We start from the raw sequence: 17,483 nt of genomic DNA on the forward strand, positions 1-17,483 counted from the left end.
ATTTTTCATTTGGTTTAAAATATGGAAAGAGATTGTAAAAAATTAGATCTCTACTTACAGTAAGCTTAAATCATAATTACAAGAATAATAGCTAACACTGTTTACTATGAGCCAGGCACTCTACTAAGTGCTTGACATGCATCTTCTTATTCAGTGCCATGAGGCAGATTCCAGGATTATTATTATTCTCATTTCACAGATGAAGGAATGAGATTTAGAGGGGTTAAATAATTTCCCCAAATCCCACATTTAACAACTGATGGAGCTAGGGTTGGAATGTGCGTTGCTCTATTTCAAAATATTAAAAATAATTTTGTTTCTCATTGAAAAGAACAAGCAAATAAACAAAAATCTCTTTTGGCCAAGGGTCAGTAATTGGAGTGAGTTCCAATCCTCATTCACCTTGAACGCTGAGTAGTAAGACATTCCTTCCGTGCCTTTCACTCCCATAGGTGTGTGCCCTCTGAAGCCAAGACCTGCTCTGCATTACTCCTCAGTGACCCACGTGGGGCAGCTTTGACAATCACTTGGTCACAGTCCCTCTCCTGTCTCCTCTTGGTGTCTTAGTCAAGCCTGATCAATCTGCTCACATTAACTGTCCTGCTGAAAAAGCTCCCATGGCTCTTCACTGCTGCTGGGAAGTCCAGTTGGCTTGGCACTCGAGGCCTTCTGTAGTCTGTGCTCAGAGTAACATTTCTAAACTGGCTGGCACCATTTTGCTGCAGAAGCTCTCTATCAGGTCAAACTGATCTCCTTGCCGCTCACAACCTGCCATGCTTCTGTCCATGCTGCTGCCCCTCCCGAATGACTTCCCCATCTCTGCCTGCTGCAACTATTCCCACTTCTCGGACACCACATCGCTCATAGTGTCTTTACTAGCCTCTGAAGGCACTTCCTCTGGACTCCTTTGGTGATCCCATACCATTTATGTATTGCTCTTTGACAGCTCTCTTTTGTCCTAGAGTGTTATTTAAATAAGTATCTAATAACACTCTCTTTTGGGGTGGTATTTCAATCTCTGAAAACTTAATCATCTTAGTTGTCCCCCATTGTGCCAAGCCCGGGGGCTCAAATACAGTAATCCTTGATGAATGCTTTTTCTTACAATTTGAAACAAATTGTTGGTTTTGTCTTTAAGACCGATGTGGTTGTCAACTCCATTTCGTCGGATCTTGAGCTCAATAGAGGGCCCCTTTCCAAGGCCCTCTTGGAAAAAGCGGGACAAAAGCTCCAGGAGGAGCTGAAGACAGCTGGACAAGGGGTGGCTGTTGAGGTCGGCACAGTTATCCAAACCAGTGGTTGCAATCTGCACTGCCACCGTGTGCTTCACGTGGTGGCTCCGGACTGGACAAATGACAGCACATCTTCACGCAAGGTGGGACCTGGTTTTAAATTCTCCAGGAAATTAAGTAGCCCTTTGGACTCTCCTTTCAGTAGAATGTAGCTTGAACCCTGGCTGTGTCTGTTCTGTAATAACAGCACATTCTCATAGCCATTTCTTTCAGCTGTAGCTGACTTCTCCCAAGGACCAGTTAATAATAGAAATTGATTACAGTTCTCAACCATTGCTGGGACTCGGGGAAGAATTACTGAAGATAGCACTCTTTAGTGAGGAAGGAAAAGTGAGGGCATGAAGAGTGGAAGAGACTGAAGGAACAGAACAGTAGCTGCTTTGCGTCTTTCCTTCATTGCTGAGTGAGTTTGAATCTTTTTGGAGGGTCTCACACGTTCTTCTTTACTTTTCCTTTTTTACTCTTCTGTTTTCCTTTCCCCTTCTGACTGCCCTTAACCTGCCTTTTGTTGAAAGGAAAAAGGAGTAGAGAGAGATCACAGAGTTGCTAAATTCTTGTTCTTTTTGTTCGAACTCTGATTTCCAGGCAAAATGTATAAGAATGTGCTTTGTGCTTTTCAGATCATGGAAAACATAATCAGAGAATGTTTGGAAATCACTGAGAGTTTGTCCTTAAACTCAATTGCATTTCCAGCAATAGGAACAGGAAATCTGGGGTTTCCTAAAAACATTTTTGCTGAATTAATCACCTCAGAAGTGTTCAAATTCAGTAGCAGGAATCAACCCACAACTTTACAAGAGGTTTGCTTTCTGTTGCACCCAAGTGATCATGGAAATATTCAGGTACAGTCTTTCTCATTACTCGTTATTTTGGCAACTGAGCCCTAACGTGTTCAAGTATCTTCTTGGTCTGATAGGTTGTTTCTTTCATGTATTTTCATACAGGAAAGTAAAAGAGTAGTGTAGACTAGTTGCAGCACGGCAAATTTCAAGCACATTTTTGGATATAGAAAAAAATTTGACTTCTTATTAAGAAAAATTTGAAACATATGCAAAAGTAAACCAAATAGTATAATGAAATCCCTTGTACCCATCGTTCAGCTTCATAGTTATCAACCTATGCCCAGTATGTTTCATCTCTATCTCCATTTATTTCCCTTCCGCCCATACTGTTTTTGAAGCAGATCCCATATATACCTTTTACCCATAAACAATTCAGTATTTGTTTTAGACATTAGGATTCTTTTTCAAAAGTAATCTAAGTACAATACTATTTCACACCTAAAAGAAATTGGCAGTCATTCCTTTATTTCATCGATTATCATGTCAGTGTTCACATTTCCGACTGTTTCGTAAGTATTTTATTTTGTTTTTATAGCTTGTTGGTTTCAATCAGAATCCAAATAAGGCCCAAATAGTGCAATGGAGTTGACATATCCCTTAAGCCTCTTCTAATCTATAGAATTTCCTTCCATATGAACATAGAAATTTTAATACATAATATAAAAGCTCAGTTGTGGTCCTACAAATAGGAGAATGTCAGAATAAGATACAACTGAAGGCTCAGCACATCCCCATAGGAGTAAGACGGTTGAGACCAGAAATACCAGAACCATCTTTGATCACAGAGAGTCCATCAACCAGCTCACGTTTGCTGAACACCAGCTGTGAGTAAGCCTCTGGACTCAGCATTATGGGGGAACAAGAGGCATTTAATATGAGGCCATTATTCCTGCCCTGCAAGTCCTTAGAGTCCAGGAGAGTAGATGATATTAATTGTTTGAAAAGTTCCATGATAATGCAAGAATTAAACAGATTAAGGCTAGCAACCCAAGAGATGTCCATAGATCATTGGACTAACTGAATTTTTAGGTCATACTTAATTTTTTTTCTGGATCTAGACACTACCTTTAAATACTTTGGAAGCAAACAAATCTAAATTCTAATCAGACAGCTAAACCACCTGGGCAAAATATGTGGTCCATTTAGTTGGCCTGCATAACTACAGTCATTTCTAGTCAATAAATGCTTTGTGAACAACCTCCCTATGACTTGCATTGTACAAAGTGATGTGGATTACAGAATGGGTATGTTGCATGTACTCTCCCTCCTATAAATCATAATTACTTTGGGAGCTAAGATTTATACACATAAAATGAACTAGAGACATGAAGTGCTGAGAGTTTTTGAATGAATGGCTGAGTTCATTGTAGGGAAGTGAGTCCTGTGACATGGATCTGAACCCTCGAATCTCACTCTTTCTGTGCATCGTCAGCCTTTGTTATCTTTCCTAAAGATTCAAATTCTGCAAGTATTTTGTGAAGGGATTAGTCTATACAGACATCTTTATTGCCATCGGAAATAGTACTGATTCTCCATACGTGGCTGTGACAATTTTTCTCTTAAGACTTTTAAAGACAGTTAAGCTTTGGTCATATTTTCACAAAAATCAGCAAAACTTATTGAAATATTTATAGGTGGAGACTGTAACAGAGGTTGCACACAGCAGCCTATGGTCGGAACATAGCCTTTAGATGTGCTTTATTTGGGCTATTTTTAAAAAATTTGAATCAGTTGCTGGCATTTAAGAACCAAACTTGTCACATACAACTCCAGATGTCCACTGGGACCTAAAAATTCAAAAGTTCTGGCACCTTGGACATGGATTTCTGCCTGAACAGTTCGCTGTGGCCAAATGGCAGCTCCTCTCTAGTTCTCCAGAGTCAAACCAGTCCAGCTTTACACCTGTCCACCTTTACACCTGTAGATCACGTGCCTGGTGCCTGGAGAACCCTGGCTCTGTAGTCTCTCCTGGTCCTTCTCCCATTATTGTATCAGCCTTTTAGCCAAGATGTTACTTGTTTTTTTTTCCAACAAAATTTCCTTGCTTGTTTACAAGGAGGAAGAAAGTGATGATTTTGGGGTGTCACTAACCAGGCAAAGAAATGGAATTCCAGCCTCTTGCTCCAAAAACACTACTCCCCTAGCTGTTTCTCTCCTGGTACAAATAAGAAGTTAAAAACTGAAGTGTTTGGGTCCTTGTGATTGTCTTTCTCTTAACACTGTAGTTTTAACAACAACAAAGTATTTACTTTTACTGATTATGAAAGTAATACATGTTCATTGTAGAAACTTTAAACAATAAAAAATGCATAAATTCTTTTAGTTGTATTTCATCTTAGTCTTCTTTTATATATGTGGACTTTTAAACGTGGTATTATATAATGTAATTTAGTATCATTCTTTTTTCATTTAATAGTATGAAATAAGCATTTCCCTATTCCATTAACTATTCTTTGAAAACATAGTTTTTAATGGCTGATAAATACTCCAACATATGGACATACTAAAATTTATTTAACCATTTCCCTGTTGGATTTTTAAACTGTTTATTTTTTTCTCAATTACAAATAGTATTGTAGTTATATTTTTGTTCACATCTTTGATAGTTTTCATAGTTTGTATTTACAGAAATAGAATTTATGAATTTTTCATAACGTAAAAATCTATAATGAAAATACATGATACTCTGAGAATTGTTCTCTCCTAAATATTTGTGCATGTAGGATCAGAAGGTCTGATGAATCAAATTCATTCATCTACAGAGAATTGTAGTGATTAAAACTGTCTTTGTATTTCTAGGCATTCTCAGATGAATTTGCCAGAAGGGCTAATGGAAATTTCATCAGTGACCAAGTTCCCAAGGCTGAAGATACACAAGGTTCAATAAAGCTTTTAAATAGAGAAATTATTTTTAGTTGCTAAATAAGTATTCAGTGTTAAGTGAAAAATGATAGGATAATTTTTATGAAAAAAACAATTTGTGATAAAGAAGATAATAAATTATACTCTACACACCTGAGCATGCAAGACACTGGCCATGTTTATGTGATCTGGGGTGAAAGAGTAGGCAGGCCAGATTATATAATCTGTACAATGGGTCTTTAAGTGGTGATGATGAGGCTACTATTTTCTAAGGATGATGTGATAAGTGTTTTCAGAAATAGACACATTTAAAGAGATGATACCAACCAAATGCTTCTCCTCTGTCAAAGCTACTTATATTTGAGTTTATCCTATTTGGAGTTTGCTGAAGCTTGTTAAATCTGAGTATGTATGTCTTCAGATCTGGGGATTTTTCAGTCATCTCTTCAGATATGTTTTTCTGTACTGGTCTCTCTCGCCTCTCCTTCTGGTGCTCCAATAACATGAATGGTAAGCCTTCTGATAATGTCTCTGAGGGTCTGTTCTTTTTTTTTTTTTTTTTCCCAGTCTTTTTTCTCTTTGTTCTTCAGATTGGATAATATTTATTAATCTACCTCCAAATTCACTGATTCTTTTCTCTGTCTACTATACTATTGAGCTAATCCAGTGAATTTTCGATTTCAAATATTGTATTTTTAAGTTCTGAAATGTCCATTTGATTCTTATTTTATAGTTTATATTTCTCTGCAGAGACCCCTATTTTTCCATTCATTCCAAATCATTTCCATACATTCAAGTGTGTTTACTTCGACCTCAGGGAGCGTAGTTATAGTAGATGCTTTGAAGTCTTTGTCTGATCATTCCAACATCTGAATCATCTTGGGATTAGCTTCTATATTGAGTGTCTTTATCCTTGAGAATTGGTCACATTTTCCTGGTTCTTTGTATGACAAGCAATTTTGGATTATAGAATGGGCATTTTAAACATCGTGTTGTAAGACTTGGGTCCTGTTAAAATCCTCTGGAAAATGGTGCTTGTTTTGTTTGTTTGTTTGAGCAGGTAGCCAATCAGTTAATGTCATTCTACAAGTTCTGCCTCACTTTCTGTGTGGGCAGTGGTTCCAAGGTCAATTCCATTCTCAAGGCCTTTGCTGTGCAGCTTGGGTCTGCCCCACGTGCACAGCTCTGGGGTGAGCTCAGGGTTGACTCCAGTCTTACACAGAACAGGGGGTCACCACTCCAGCATTCCCCTTACATTCTCTGACTTGCAAAAGCCCATTTTCCAGGTCTTCTGGCCAGAAGCACAAGGTTCTCTCAGAGTTGAAGCTGCCTGTTCTGTTGCCTCATTATTCTGCGTCATCAGGGGTGCCCTTGGGCAAAGCAGAGGGGGTGAGGGTTGAGGGGAGGGGACCAAATAAACAAAAACACAGGGATTTCCCATACACCACATATACACCTTTCAGACCACAAGGCCCTTTTTCCTGGTTCTTCTGGATAGAAATACAGAATGTCTTTCAGAGTTTTAGCTCCCTGCGGTGCCACTGTGGAGTTCTGCAACCGGGGCACCTTGGTACAGGGCCTGGATTTAAAAAGGAAAAATATGGAAAATAATGAGGCTTCTCTGCCATACTCTTCAGCTCACAGGGACCCATATTCCCAGTCCTCTGGCCGCAAAGACAGAGATTCTCTGAGAGTTTTGCTGCCTGTTCTCATTGTGTAGTTCTGTAACTAGGGCCATGCTTGGGTCAAAGCTGGGAGAGAAAAGAGGAAAAATTTCAAAACAAAACAAAATGGGAAGCAGCACAGGCTGCTCCTTCCTTTTTTTTTTTTGCGGTACGCGGGCCTCTCACTGTTGTGGCCTCTCCCGTTGCGGAGCACAGGCTCTGGACGCGCAGGCTCAGCGGCCATGGCTCACGGGTGCAGCCACTCCGCGGCATGTGGGATCTTCCCAGACCGGGGCACAAACCCGTGTCCCCTGCATCAGCAGGCGGACTCTCAACCACTGCGCCACCAGGGAAGCCCTCCTTCAAGTTTTGACTCCTTTCCCCAGTCTGCCTGCTGTTGTGCATGTCTCAGTTCTCAGAGTGGCTTTTTGTATTTGTCCCATGTTTTTACTTGTAGTCAGTGGGAAAGAAAGGCTCAAGTGGGCTAATTCACCTCAGCCAGCAGCAGAAGGCCATGTTTGATATGTATTATATTTTATAATCCTTTTCCAGAAACAGACCATCAGGGGCTCAAGGCCAGGGCCAGGTTAAATGCCAGAGATCACAGAGAGAGAGACAGAGAGAGAGAGAGAGAAAGAGAGAGAGAGAGAGAGAGAGGGAGAGAGAGAGGGAGAGAGAGAGGGAGAGATGAGAGGGGCACAGGTGAGAACCATGAGACCTAAGTCATTCTTGCTGTTGTCGACTTGTTACTGAGTCTATTTTTTTTTTCTTGTCAGGTTTATATGGGACTATTTCTAACCCTGATTCAGGAGTGCATGAAATGAAGATTGGGCCCATCATTTTCCAGGTAGCCTCTGGAGATATCACCAAAGAAGAGGCAGATGTGATTGTAAATTCAACATCAAAGACATTTAATCTCAAAGCAGGTACTTGACTTATGGAATTTTGACTAGTGTAATAGTCACAGTAGAGCCTGTGAAGGAGTTGCTATAGCCAAACTGGTTTCTACAACTTTGGCTTCTTGCTATTAATTCATCATTTAAAAATTATTTTGACATTGTTTCTCATAATCGGGAACAGCTCTTTTATGAGTTTTTCTCCTTTGTTATCAGAAATACCCAAGTTATAGGGTTCCTTTGATGATGGGGAAAGCATTTAGATAATTAGGCAATCATTCTGATCCAGATGTCCTGTAATTTTTTTTATTCATGTGTGTAAACATCTTGCTTTTCTCATGCAGGGGTCTCCAAAGCAATTTTAGAACATGCCGGGAAAAGTGTGGAAATGGAATGTTCTGATCAAGGTAAGGCACAATGCTATCTTTTTGGTTCTAAGTTTTAAGTGAAGACTGAATAGGGGAAGCTACGGAGGATGAGGAAAGTCCTGGGATTGGGGAGACAACATATTGATCTTAAAATCATACCTTTTACTAAAGAATTCCAGTTGTAGAGAATTAGAAGTGAAAAGTCATCTCACAGTTAAAAAGAGAAGCGAGAAAGATTCATCAAAGTTAGTATTTCAGGAGTTTCTTATTCACATAAAATGCTTTATCTGCCAATTCAGACATTTTGTTTTTTAAACAATCAAAGAGTGGGTTCAAAGTCTAAATCGACATTTCACCAAAGAAGACATGCAGATGGCCAAGAGGCACATGAAAAGATGCTCAACATCACTAATTATTAGAGAAATGCAAATCAAAACTACAATGAGGTATCACCTCACACCGGTCAGAATGGCCATCAACCCCAAATCTACAAACAATATATGCTGGAGAGGGTGTGGAGAAAAGGGAACCCTCCTGCACTGTTGGTGGGAATGTAAATTGATACAGCCACTATGGGGAACAGTATGGAGGTTCCTTAAAAAACTAAAAATAGAACTACATACGACCCAGCAATCCCACTACTGGGCATAGACCCTGAGGAAAACATAATTAAAAAAGAGACATGTACCACAATGTTCATTGCAGCACTATTTACAATAGCCAGGACGTGGAAGCAATCTAAATGTCCATTGATAGATGAATGGATAAAGAAGATGTGGCACATACATACAATGGAATATTACTCAGCCATAGAAAGAAACGTAATTGAGTTATTTGTAGTGAGGTGGATGGACCTAGAGTCTGTCATACAGAGTGAAGTAAGGCAGAAAGAGAAAAACAAATACCATATGCTAATGCATATATATGGAATCTAAAAAGAAAAAAAGAGGTACTGATGAACCTAGTGGCAGAGCAGGAATAAAGACGCAGACATAGAGAATGGACTTGAGGACACGGGGAGGGGGAGAGGGAAGCTGGGACCAAGTGAGAGAGTGGCATGGACATATATACACTACCAAATGTAAAATAGATAGCTAGTGGGAAGCAGCAGCATAGCACAGGGAGATCAGCTTGGTACTTTGTGACCACCTAGAAGGGTGGGATAGGGAGTGTGTGAGGGAGGTTCAAGAGGGAGGGGATATGGCGATATATGTATGTATATGGCTGATTCACTTTGTTGTACAACAGAAACTAACACAGCATTGTGAAGCAATTATAGTCCAATAAAGATGTATTAAAAAGAGTGGGTTCAGCATCTAATTTTGCATCTTTTTGTCTTGTGTTTCCCAGCTCAAGGGGGCCACAGAGATTATATAATTACCAAAGGTGGATTATTGAAGTGCAAGAATATTATTCATGTCATTGGTGGAAATAATGTCAAGAGATCGGTTTCCTGTGTTTTGCAAGAGTGTGAAAAGCGGAATTACTCATCCGTTTGCCTCCCAGCCATCGGGACAGGTTTGTAGCCTCTGGCTGTCAAGGCTAAATCCGAAGGTGACCAGTTTCCCTTGGAACTGGTGCTGATGGCTAATGTACTTATTGCTGAGTCTACATCAGGGCAGCTTCCTCAAGCCAGGGCAGCCCCCGAGGGAAGGAGCAAAGTCTGTGGATAGTTTAAGTAAAAAAGAGAAAACTGAAGAGAGTATTGGGATAGTAGACATTTGCTTTCTAATATGGAAGGGAAGGGAGAGGAAGGGAGGGGAAAGGAAAGAAAGTCCATCTCTCATTGCTTTCATGAGCTCCTTTCTCTTTTCCATCCTCTACACATCCCCCATTATTTAGTCTTTGACTTCCCCTCCATCCCCTCTCCATGGAAACATCAGTGCATGGACTTCCGCCTCCCCATGGCCGACTCTCAGACAGCATGGCTGTCCATCTTCTCTTACCTCCTTGACAGTGGGCTGGCTGTGGGGCATTGCGACCTCTCAGTTGCCAGAATCCAGTGGGTTCTAATGGGTCAGAAACTCTCCACCTTCCTCCTTTCAGCTTGCCTGCCTCTTGGAAGTTTCTTATTTTCCTTAAACTACATAATGATTGTATGAGTCTTCATTTACAAGGATGGTGCTTTGGGCTTATCATTTGTAAGGTGATGCTCTTTGAGCTCTTTCCCCAGCAATCTGAGTCATGTGCATTAATCAGGGATTCCTGCTTGGTCTCCTTTAAGAGAGCTGCTCAGGGGAGGCAAATACTCTCAGGCTTGAAGTGGAATGGAGCTGACTGGTCCCAGAAAGAGAAGGCTCAGCACTGGATTAACCATTCCACTGCTCAGGAATCTAAGTTTGAGTGTCTCACACTGGCATTCTAGGCCCTCCAAAAGTTTAGCCTTAATAAACCTAACCATCTTTGTCACTTTCTGGGCCTTCTTCTAATTCTCTTTCCCATACTTTGATTTCTCTTATTTTTCATTCCTCTTAATGTTCCCACATAGAATGTTATGTCTCCTTAGCTCTCTGTTTCTGAAAGTATAATTTATATTCCCTTTATGCTTTCATTCCCCTTGTAGTATCATTCAATCCTAGCAGATTAGCCAATGTATTATCTGTCTGTCTATCATCTATGTATCCTCTATCTATCGATCATCTATCATTTTCTATGGACACCCACTAATGATTCCCCAGTCTCTATCTCCATCTGCTTTTTCCTCTGAGCTCTTGTCTTGTGTTTCCATCTTAACTTTATTTGTGCCAAGAAAGCAGGCAGCCTAAGGGTGGCACAGACCTTCCCAAGGGAGTCCCTGGCTGGAGTCAAAGAAGAAATAAGGAAATGAGGCAGTTTTAGTTTTGTATAATTACTTCTGGCTTACTGCAAACCTGTTGTTTTTTCCACTGACCTGGTTGCATTGCTGGTCTGCACAAGTAAATCAAGGTTAGCAAATTCTCCTTCCTCATCTTCTTTACCTGTCTCTATCACCACCTGAGCAGGCCCTTAGACTAACAGATGGGGAGCTTTCTCCCTCAGTGGTGATTATGAGTTGAATTGAGACTGTGATTGAGACAGTTGCTGGCAGTAAAGGAAGCCCTCTCACTGTTCCTCACAGGCTTGAGGGGAGAGAATGGGTGCTCACTGGTACCTGCAAGTACCTCAAGCTCAAAGCAAACTCCAAACTCCAGTTCATTGTCTTCTCCCCCACACCTGCCCTTCCTCTTATATCCCTGAGCATGTTAAAAACATCACTTTCTATCTAGAATCCTTGACTCTACCTTCTTCATCACGCCTATGTGCATTAGTTGATTAATTAGTTCGATTAAATATTTACTGAGTGTCTGCATGTGCCGGGCACTGAGCTGAGGCAGCGGGGATAGAAAGATGACTAAGAAAAGGGGCACCTGGTGTCCACAAGGGGCACCTGGCCTTCTGTGAGACACAGACATGTCAACAAACAACTGCAGTGCAACAGGACTTATGAAATACACGTGAAGGCTGTGGGTGGCAAAAGACGGGGAACAAAGGGGCAAGTATAAAGCCAGTTGGCCACGGTCCTGCTGACTTTACTTTCTAAATAACTCCTCAATCCCTACAGCCAGCTCTTCATTCTGGCCTCGTCTCTTTGTTCAGCTCTTGTCTTTTGCCTAAACCTTTATTTAAATTCTCCTGTTTAGACCTGGCTCCCTGCTCCAGTGCCTCCTCCACCTACCCCCCTACCTCCCCCGTTTATCTTTCTCAAAAACAAACCTGTTCCCCTGAACACGCCAGGTTCAACATATCACACTTCTTACACAGTTCTGTCTGGTGTAGCCTTTCCCTCAGGTGTCCATACTTCACCTGTTGAACACCTGTTCATCCCCACATATCACATCCTCTGTGTCCCAAGTGCTTAGGTTATTGAGAGTGAATGGATATATCTGAACATTCCCATTTAAATTCTTCCAGATAGCATGGAATAACTACAACATTGCAATGGAGAATCTCCCTCTTTCCCCGATCATCTAATTAAAAAAAAACAACCTTCACAAACCTTCTAGGTTAGTTTTATATGGGGATTGTCTACATTCCTACAGTTGTCCCCATAGCCAAGCCACAGAGGTCTGCTCTCCTTTCTGCAGTAATAGTGGGCACGGTCAACAGGGATAACCCAAGTAGGCCCTTCGTCTATCACACCAAGTTGGCCAGAGGACTTTCACATTGCCCACTCCCCACCCCGCAATGTGACAGCTGCTATTCACCTGGAACTGCTTCCATGGCTTTTCGTGAGCCTTTTCAAGGAACTTTTCATGATCTTACCTAGCCAGTAGGCTTGAGAAACAAGATGTGGAGCATGCTTAAAATAGGAAAAGACCTTGCTCAGGTGGCAACCTTGAACCCTGCAGGTCAGCTAAAATCACAGTGACCGTGGGACGAAAAACTTTTGGAGGCTCATGGATAACTTGTATGCAAAGAATTATAGATTATAACAAATAGCTTATGGCTCTAGGTGTCTTACGAAATGAGCTCAGTTTAAATCAGGTCCCCAAAGACATCTGAGAGAATAAGGATATATACATAATAGTCAAGAAATGACTGAACAAAAAATAATGCTGTTCTCTTTATTTTTTAAGTTAATTAATTTATTTATAATTAGCTCTCTTTTATTTATTTACTTTTTGCCTGTGTTGGGTCGTCGTTGCCGTGTATGGGCTTTCTCTAGTTGCGGCAAGTGGGGGCTACTCTTTGTTGCGGTGCATAGGCTTCTCATTGCGGTGGCTTCTCTTGTTACGGAGCACGGGCTCTAGGGCACGGGCTTCAGTAGTTGTGGCACGCGAGCTCTAGAGCACGGGCTCAGTAGTTGTGGCACATGGGCTTAGTTGCTCCACAGCATGTGGGATCTTCCTGTACCAGGGCTCGAACCTGTGTCCCCTGCATTGGCAGGCGGATTGTTAACCAACTGTACCACCAGGGAAGACCTGTTCTCTTTAAAGAGCATGACATTTCAACATACATTAGCATCTTTTGCTTTTTGTGGATCTTTTGAGGACACCAGTGAGCCAAGAAAGGTTAACTGTGCTCTGTAACACAGAGGAACATAGTGAGCTGGGATCAGCTGAATAGAGCAAATAAGATATCAGACACCAAGTTATGTTTCTGGGCCCTTTGTTCATTGTTGGGCTGTTCCCGACATCCTGGAACAAAAACTCCCCGTTACATCTAGGACTTCAAGGGTGTCTGCTGATGCATTTTAGAAAAGTCCATGGTGATGAAAGAGTTGAGGAGTGGGAATTTATTCTGAGAATCAGAATCCCTAATTTATTCCTCAGCCTTCTCCAGTTGGGTCTTCTTTTACAAATCCAGTTGGATCTTTTTTTTTCCCAATCATTTTTATTATTTGCCTTTCTAGGAAGTGCCAACCAAGACCCAGATAAGGTTGCAGCAGCCATAATTGATGCCATTGAAGACTTTATTCAGAAAGGATTGGTCCAGTCTATGAAAAAAGTTAAAGTTGTTATCTTTCTGCCTCAATTACTGGATGTGTTTTATGCCATCATGAAAAAAAGAGAAGGATCTCAGGCTTCTCCCCAGCAGTCTATGATGTCTAAAATGACATGTGAGTTGTTCATTTTTATGAAATACATGTTCCTAATATTGATGTCACATGAGAAATAGCTATTTTTTTTTCTGGTAGTTTATTAGCTTTTTTCCAGCTTTATGGAGATAGTGTTGACATACATCACTGTATAAGTTTGAGGTATACAGCATAATGGTTTGACTTACATATATTGTGAAACGAATACCACAATAAGTTTAGTTAGCATCCATCATGTCACACAGATACAATAAAAAGAAAAGAATTTTTTCCTTGTGACAAGAACTCTCTTAACAACTTTCATATCTATCATATAGTAGTGTTAACTACAGTCATTAAAGAAGGTTTCTGGACCCAGTTCCAATGTGTATGGAGGCTTCCCTGTGCCTACAAGCAGTTCTCAGACACCAGCAGGGTGTCTGAGGATTCAACTCAATTCTGACATCATCTACCCAGAGATGGAATCAGATTCCACAGGTAAAGGGCTCAGTGCCCAAGACTGCCTTCCGCTTCAGATACCAAGCACAAGCCAAATACTGTATATATGGGAAAAATATTTGGTCATTCTGACCAAATATATTTTTTCATATATATATATATGTTTTTTTTTTTTTTTTGCAGTATGCGGGCCTCTCAGTGTTGTGGCCTCTCCCGTTGCGGAGCACAGGCTCCGGATGCGCAGGCTCAGCAGCCATGCCTCACTGGTCCAGCCGCTCCGCAGCATGTGGGATCTTCCCAGACCGGGGCACGAACCCGTGTCCCCTGCATCAGCAGGCGGACTCTCAACCACTGCGCCACCAAGGAAGCCCTATTTTTTCTTATAAATCACAATATTACAATCATCATTCTGTACATTACATCCCTAGTACTTATTTATCTTGTAATTGGAAGTTTGTATCTTTTGACCGCCTTTCTCCAATCTCCTCCCACCCTCACCCCGCTTTACTAGGAGTAATTTATGGTTACTCCTAGTAACCATAAATCTGATCTCTTTTTCTATGAGTTTTTTTTTTTCAGATTCTGCATATCAGTGAGGTCATACAGTATTTGTCTTTCTCTGTCTGACTTGAAATAGCTAATCTTTAGTGAACTGTCACAGAGATATTAAGAAAACAATCCCATTTATAATTGCATCAAAAAGAATAAAATACCCAGGAATACATTTAACCAAGGAGGTGAAAGACCTGTATCATGAAAATATACAACATTGATGAAAGAAACTGAAGAAGATACAAATAAATGGAAAGATAGTTCATGCTCATGGATTGGAAGGATTAATATTGTTAAAATATCCATACTACTTAAAGCAATCTACAGATTCAATGCTATCCCTATCAAAATTCCAGTGGCACTTCTGAGGTAGAACAAACAGACTTGAAACCATAAAACTCCTACAAGAAAACATATGGGTGAGCTCCTCAACACTGGTCTTAGCAATGATTTTTTAGATTTTACACTAAAATTACAAAAGCAAAATGAATAAGTGGGACTACATCAAACTGAAAATCTACACAGCAAAGGACATCATAAACAAAATGAAAAGAGAACCCACTGAATGGGAGAAAATGTTTGCAAATCGTATATCTGATAAGGGGTTAAATCCAAAATATATAAAGAACTCATACAACAATAGAAAAAACCCCAAACAATTTGATTTTAAAATAGAGTATCTGAATAGACGTTTTTCCAAAAAGATATACAACTGGCCAATAGGTACATGAAAAGGTGCTCAACATCATTAATCATCAGGGAAATGGAAATCAAAATCATAATGAGTGATCACCTCACATGATAGAACAGCTATTATCAAAAAGACAAGGGAGGGACTTCCCTGGTGGCACAGTGGTTAAGACTCCGTGCTCCCAATGCAGGGGGCCCAGGTTCGGTCCCTGGTCAGGGAACTAGATCCCACATGCACGCCACAACTAAGAGCTCACATGCCACAACTAAGGAGCAGGTGAGCTGCAACTAAGGAGCCCGCCTGCTGCAACTAAGACCCAGTGCAACCAAATAAATAAATAAATAAATAAAATATTTAAAAAAAAGACAAGGGACTTCCCTTGTGGTCCAGTGGTTAAGACTCCATGCTTCCACTGCAGGGGACATGGGTTTGATCCCTGGTCAGGGAACTAAAATCCCACATACCACATGTCACAGCCAAAAAAAAAAAAAAAAAAAAGTATTAAAAACTCAAATGTTAAGACCTGACCATAAAACTCCTAGAAGAAAACATAGGGGAAAATAAATGATTTAAAAAAAAAAAAAAGACAAGAAATAACAAGTGTTGGTGAGGATGTGGAGAAAAGGGAACCCTCATGCACTGCTGGTGGGAATGTAAATTGGTGCAGCTACTGTGGAAAACAGCATGGAGGTTCCTCAAAAGTCTAGAAATAGAACTACCATAGGATCCAGCAATTCCACTTCTGGGTATTTATCTGAAGGAAATGAAATCACTCTCTGGAATCCATGTTCACTGCAGCATTATTTTCAGTAGCCACAACATGGAAACATCGAAAGATGAATTATAAAGAAGATGTGGTGTATATGGAATATTACTCAGGCATAAAAAAGAAGGAAATCCTGCTACATGCAACAACATGTGTGGACCTTGAGGGCATTATGCTCAATGAAATAAGACAGAGAAAGACAAATACTGTATGATAGCACTTATACAAAGGACAGATTGGTTATTGCCGGTGGGTGCAGGGGGTGTGGGAGTTGGGTGAAATGGGTGAAGTTGGTCAAAAGGGTAAAAGCATCCAGTTATAAGATAAACAAGTCCTAGGGTTGTAATGTACAGCATGGTGACAAAGAAAGAGAGAGAGGAAGAGAGGAAGGAGGGAGGGAGGGAGGAGGGAGGGAGGGAAGAGGGAGGGAGGAAGGAAGAAGGAAAGAAAGAAAGAGCTAATCTTCCTTTCTTTTCTTTTTTAGCATTCTTGGGCTTCTCAAGTAAATCTCCCCCAAAACAGACTCCTTTGGTTTTAGAAAAGAAAACAGAATCAGCAATATTTCAGGTATGTGGTGAAAATGTAAAAAGTGTAGAAAACGTCCTCTTCTGGATACAGGATCTCATTCAAAAGGAACAGTGTCCCTACACCAGTGAAGATGAATGTATCAAAAACTTTGATGTAAAGGAATACCAGGAATTGAATGAGCTTCAGAAGAAGTTAAATATTTCCATTTCCTTGGACCGTGAAAGGCCTTTGATTGAGGTTTCTGGAATTACCAAAGATGTGGTACAGGTTAGAAATGCAATTGAGGACATGATCAAGAGAGTTAGATTGTCCAAAGAACAGGAATACCTGGCAGATCGTACCAGTGATTTTGTGGAATGGCAATATAAGGACGATAAAAATTTTCATAGTTTTGACAAAATTACCAATATGCAACTGGAGGATGCAAAGAAACAAAAGAGGAAGACAATTGATGTTAAAATTAATCATCAGAGCTACACAGTGGACTTGAAAACATACACTGCTACAGATGCAAAGGGAAAGAGTTTACCTGTTCGGCGCCATACAAAATCTGAAGGTGAATCAAACTTTCATGCTTGTTGTCCATTACTTTATGCCTGTGATGTGTGTTGTACATACATCAAAATGTTGTTCAAGTAGATAAAATCCAAGTACCCTTATGGAAGAAAATAGAAAACTTGGTCTCAGCTGAAGGAGCTTACACTTTGGCCACGAAAATATAGCACAGGGTGTACCCAACAGCTGATCATTATTATCTTAATGGTAACAATAGTCAAATGTTGCATTTGTTCTCATCTCTACAGTTTACAAGCTTCCCGGAGCCAGTTTTGCTGGGGAGGTAATGGCTGCTTCTGTCAGGAAAGGGAAAGCCATGGGCTGTAAAGAAGCCCAAGCCTTTCTAGAACAAAAGACTGAAGACAGCCTAGTCAGAGAGTGGGCACTCTGTGTCTGTGACTGATGACCCAGAGTGGATGGGGAGCCTGAAGGATCTTCTCCCAGAAGTCACTGGCTCCTCTGCCCCGAGGAT

General features: G+C 40.7%; 1 protein-coding gene across 1 annotated transcript in view; it reads left to right on the forward strand.

Annotated features, from left to right (window-relative positions):
* LOC132424742 (protein mono-ADP-ribosyltransferase PARP14) overlaps nucleotides 1–17,483 on the forward strand; it is a 49,304-nt gene that overhangs the window by 20,871 nt on the left and 10,950 nt on the right. Inside the window, exons 7-14 of the mRNA XM_060010761.1 lie at nucleotides 1,139–1,375; nucleotides 1,913–2,134; nucleotides 4,934–5,012; nucleotides 7,437–7,586; nucleotides 7,901–7,963; nucleotides 9,275–9,442; nucleotides 13,296–13,502; nucleotides 16,413–17,012. Of these exons, the coding sequence (XP_059866744.1) occupies nucleotides 1,139–1,375; nucleotides 1,913–2,134; nucleotides 4,934–5,012; nucleotides 7,437–7,586; nucleotides 7,901–7,963; nucleotides 9,275–9,442; nucleotides 13,296–13,502; nucleotides 16,413–17,012 (1,726 nt within the window). The remainder of the gene's footprint in view (nucleotides 1–1,138; nucleotides 1,376–1,912; nucleotides 2,135–4,933; nucleotides 5,013–7,436; nucleotides 7,587–7,900; nucleotides 7,964–9,274; nucleotides 9,443–13,295; nucleotides 13,503–16,412; nucleotides 17,013–17,483) is intronic.

Source organism: Delphinus delphis, chromosome 4 (assembly GCF_949987515.2).
Source record: "Delphinus delphis chromosome 4, mDelDel1.2, whole genome shotgun sequence".
Classification (NCBI taxonomy): Eukaryota; Metazoa; Chordata; class Mammalia; order Artiodactyla; family Delphinidae; genus Delphinus; species Delphinus delphis.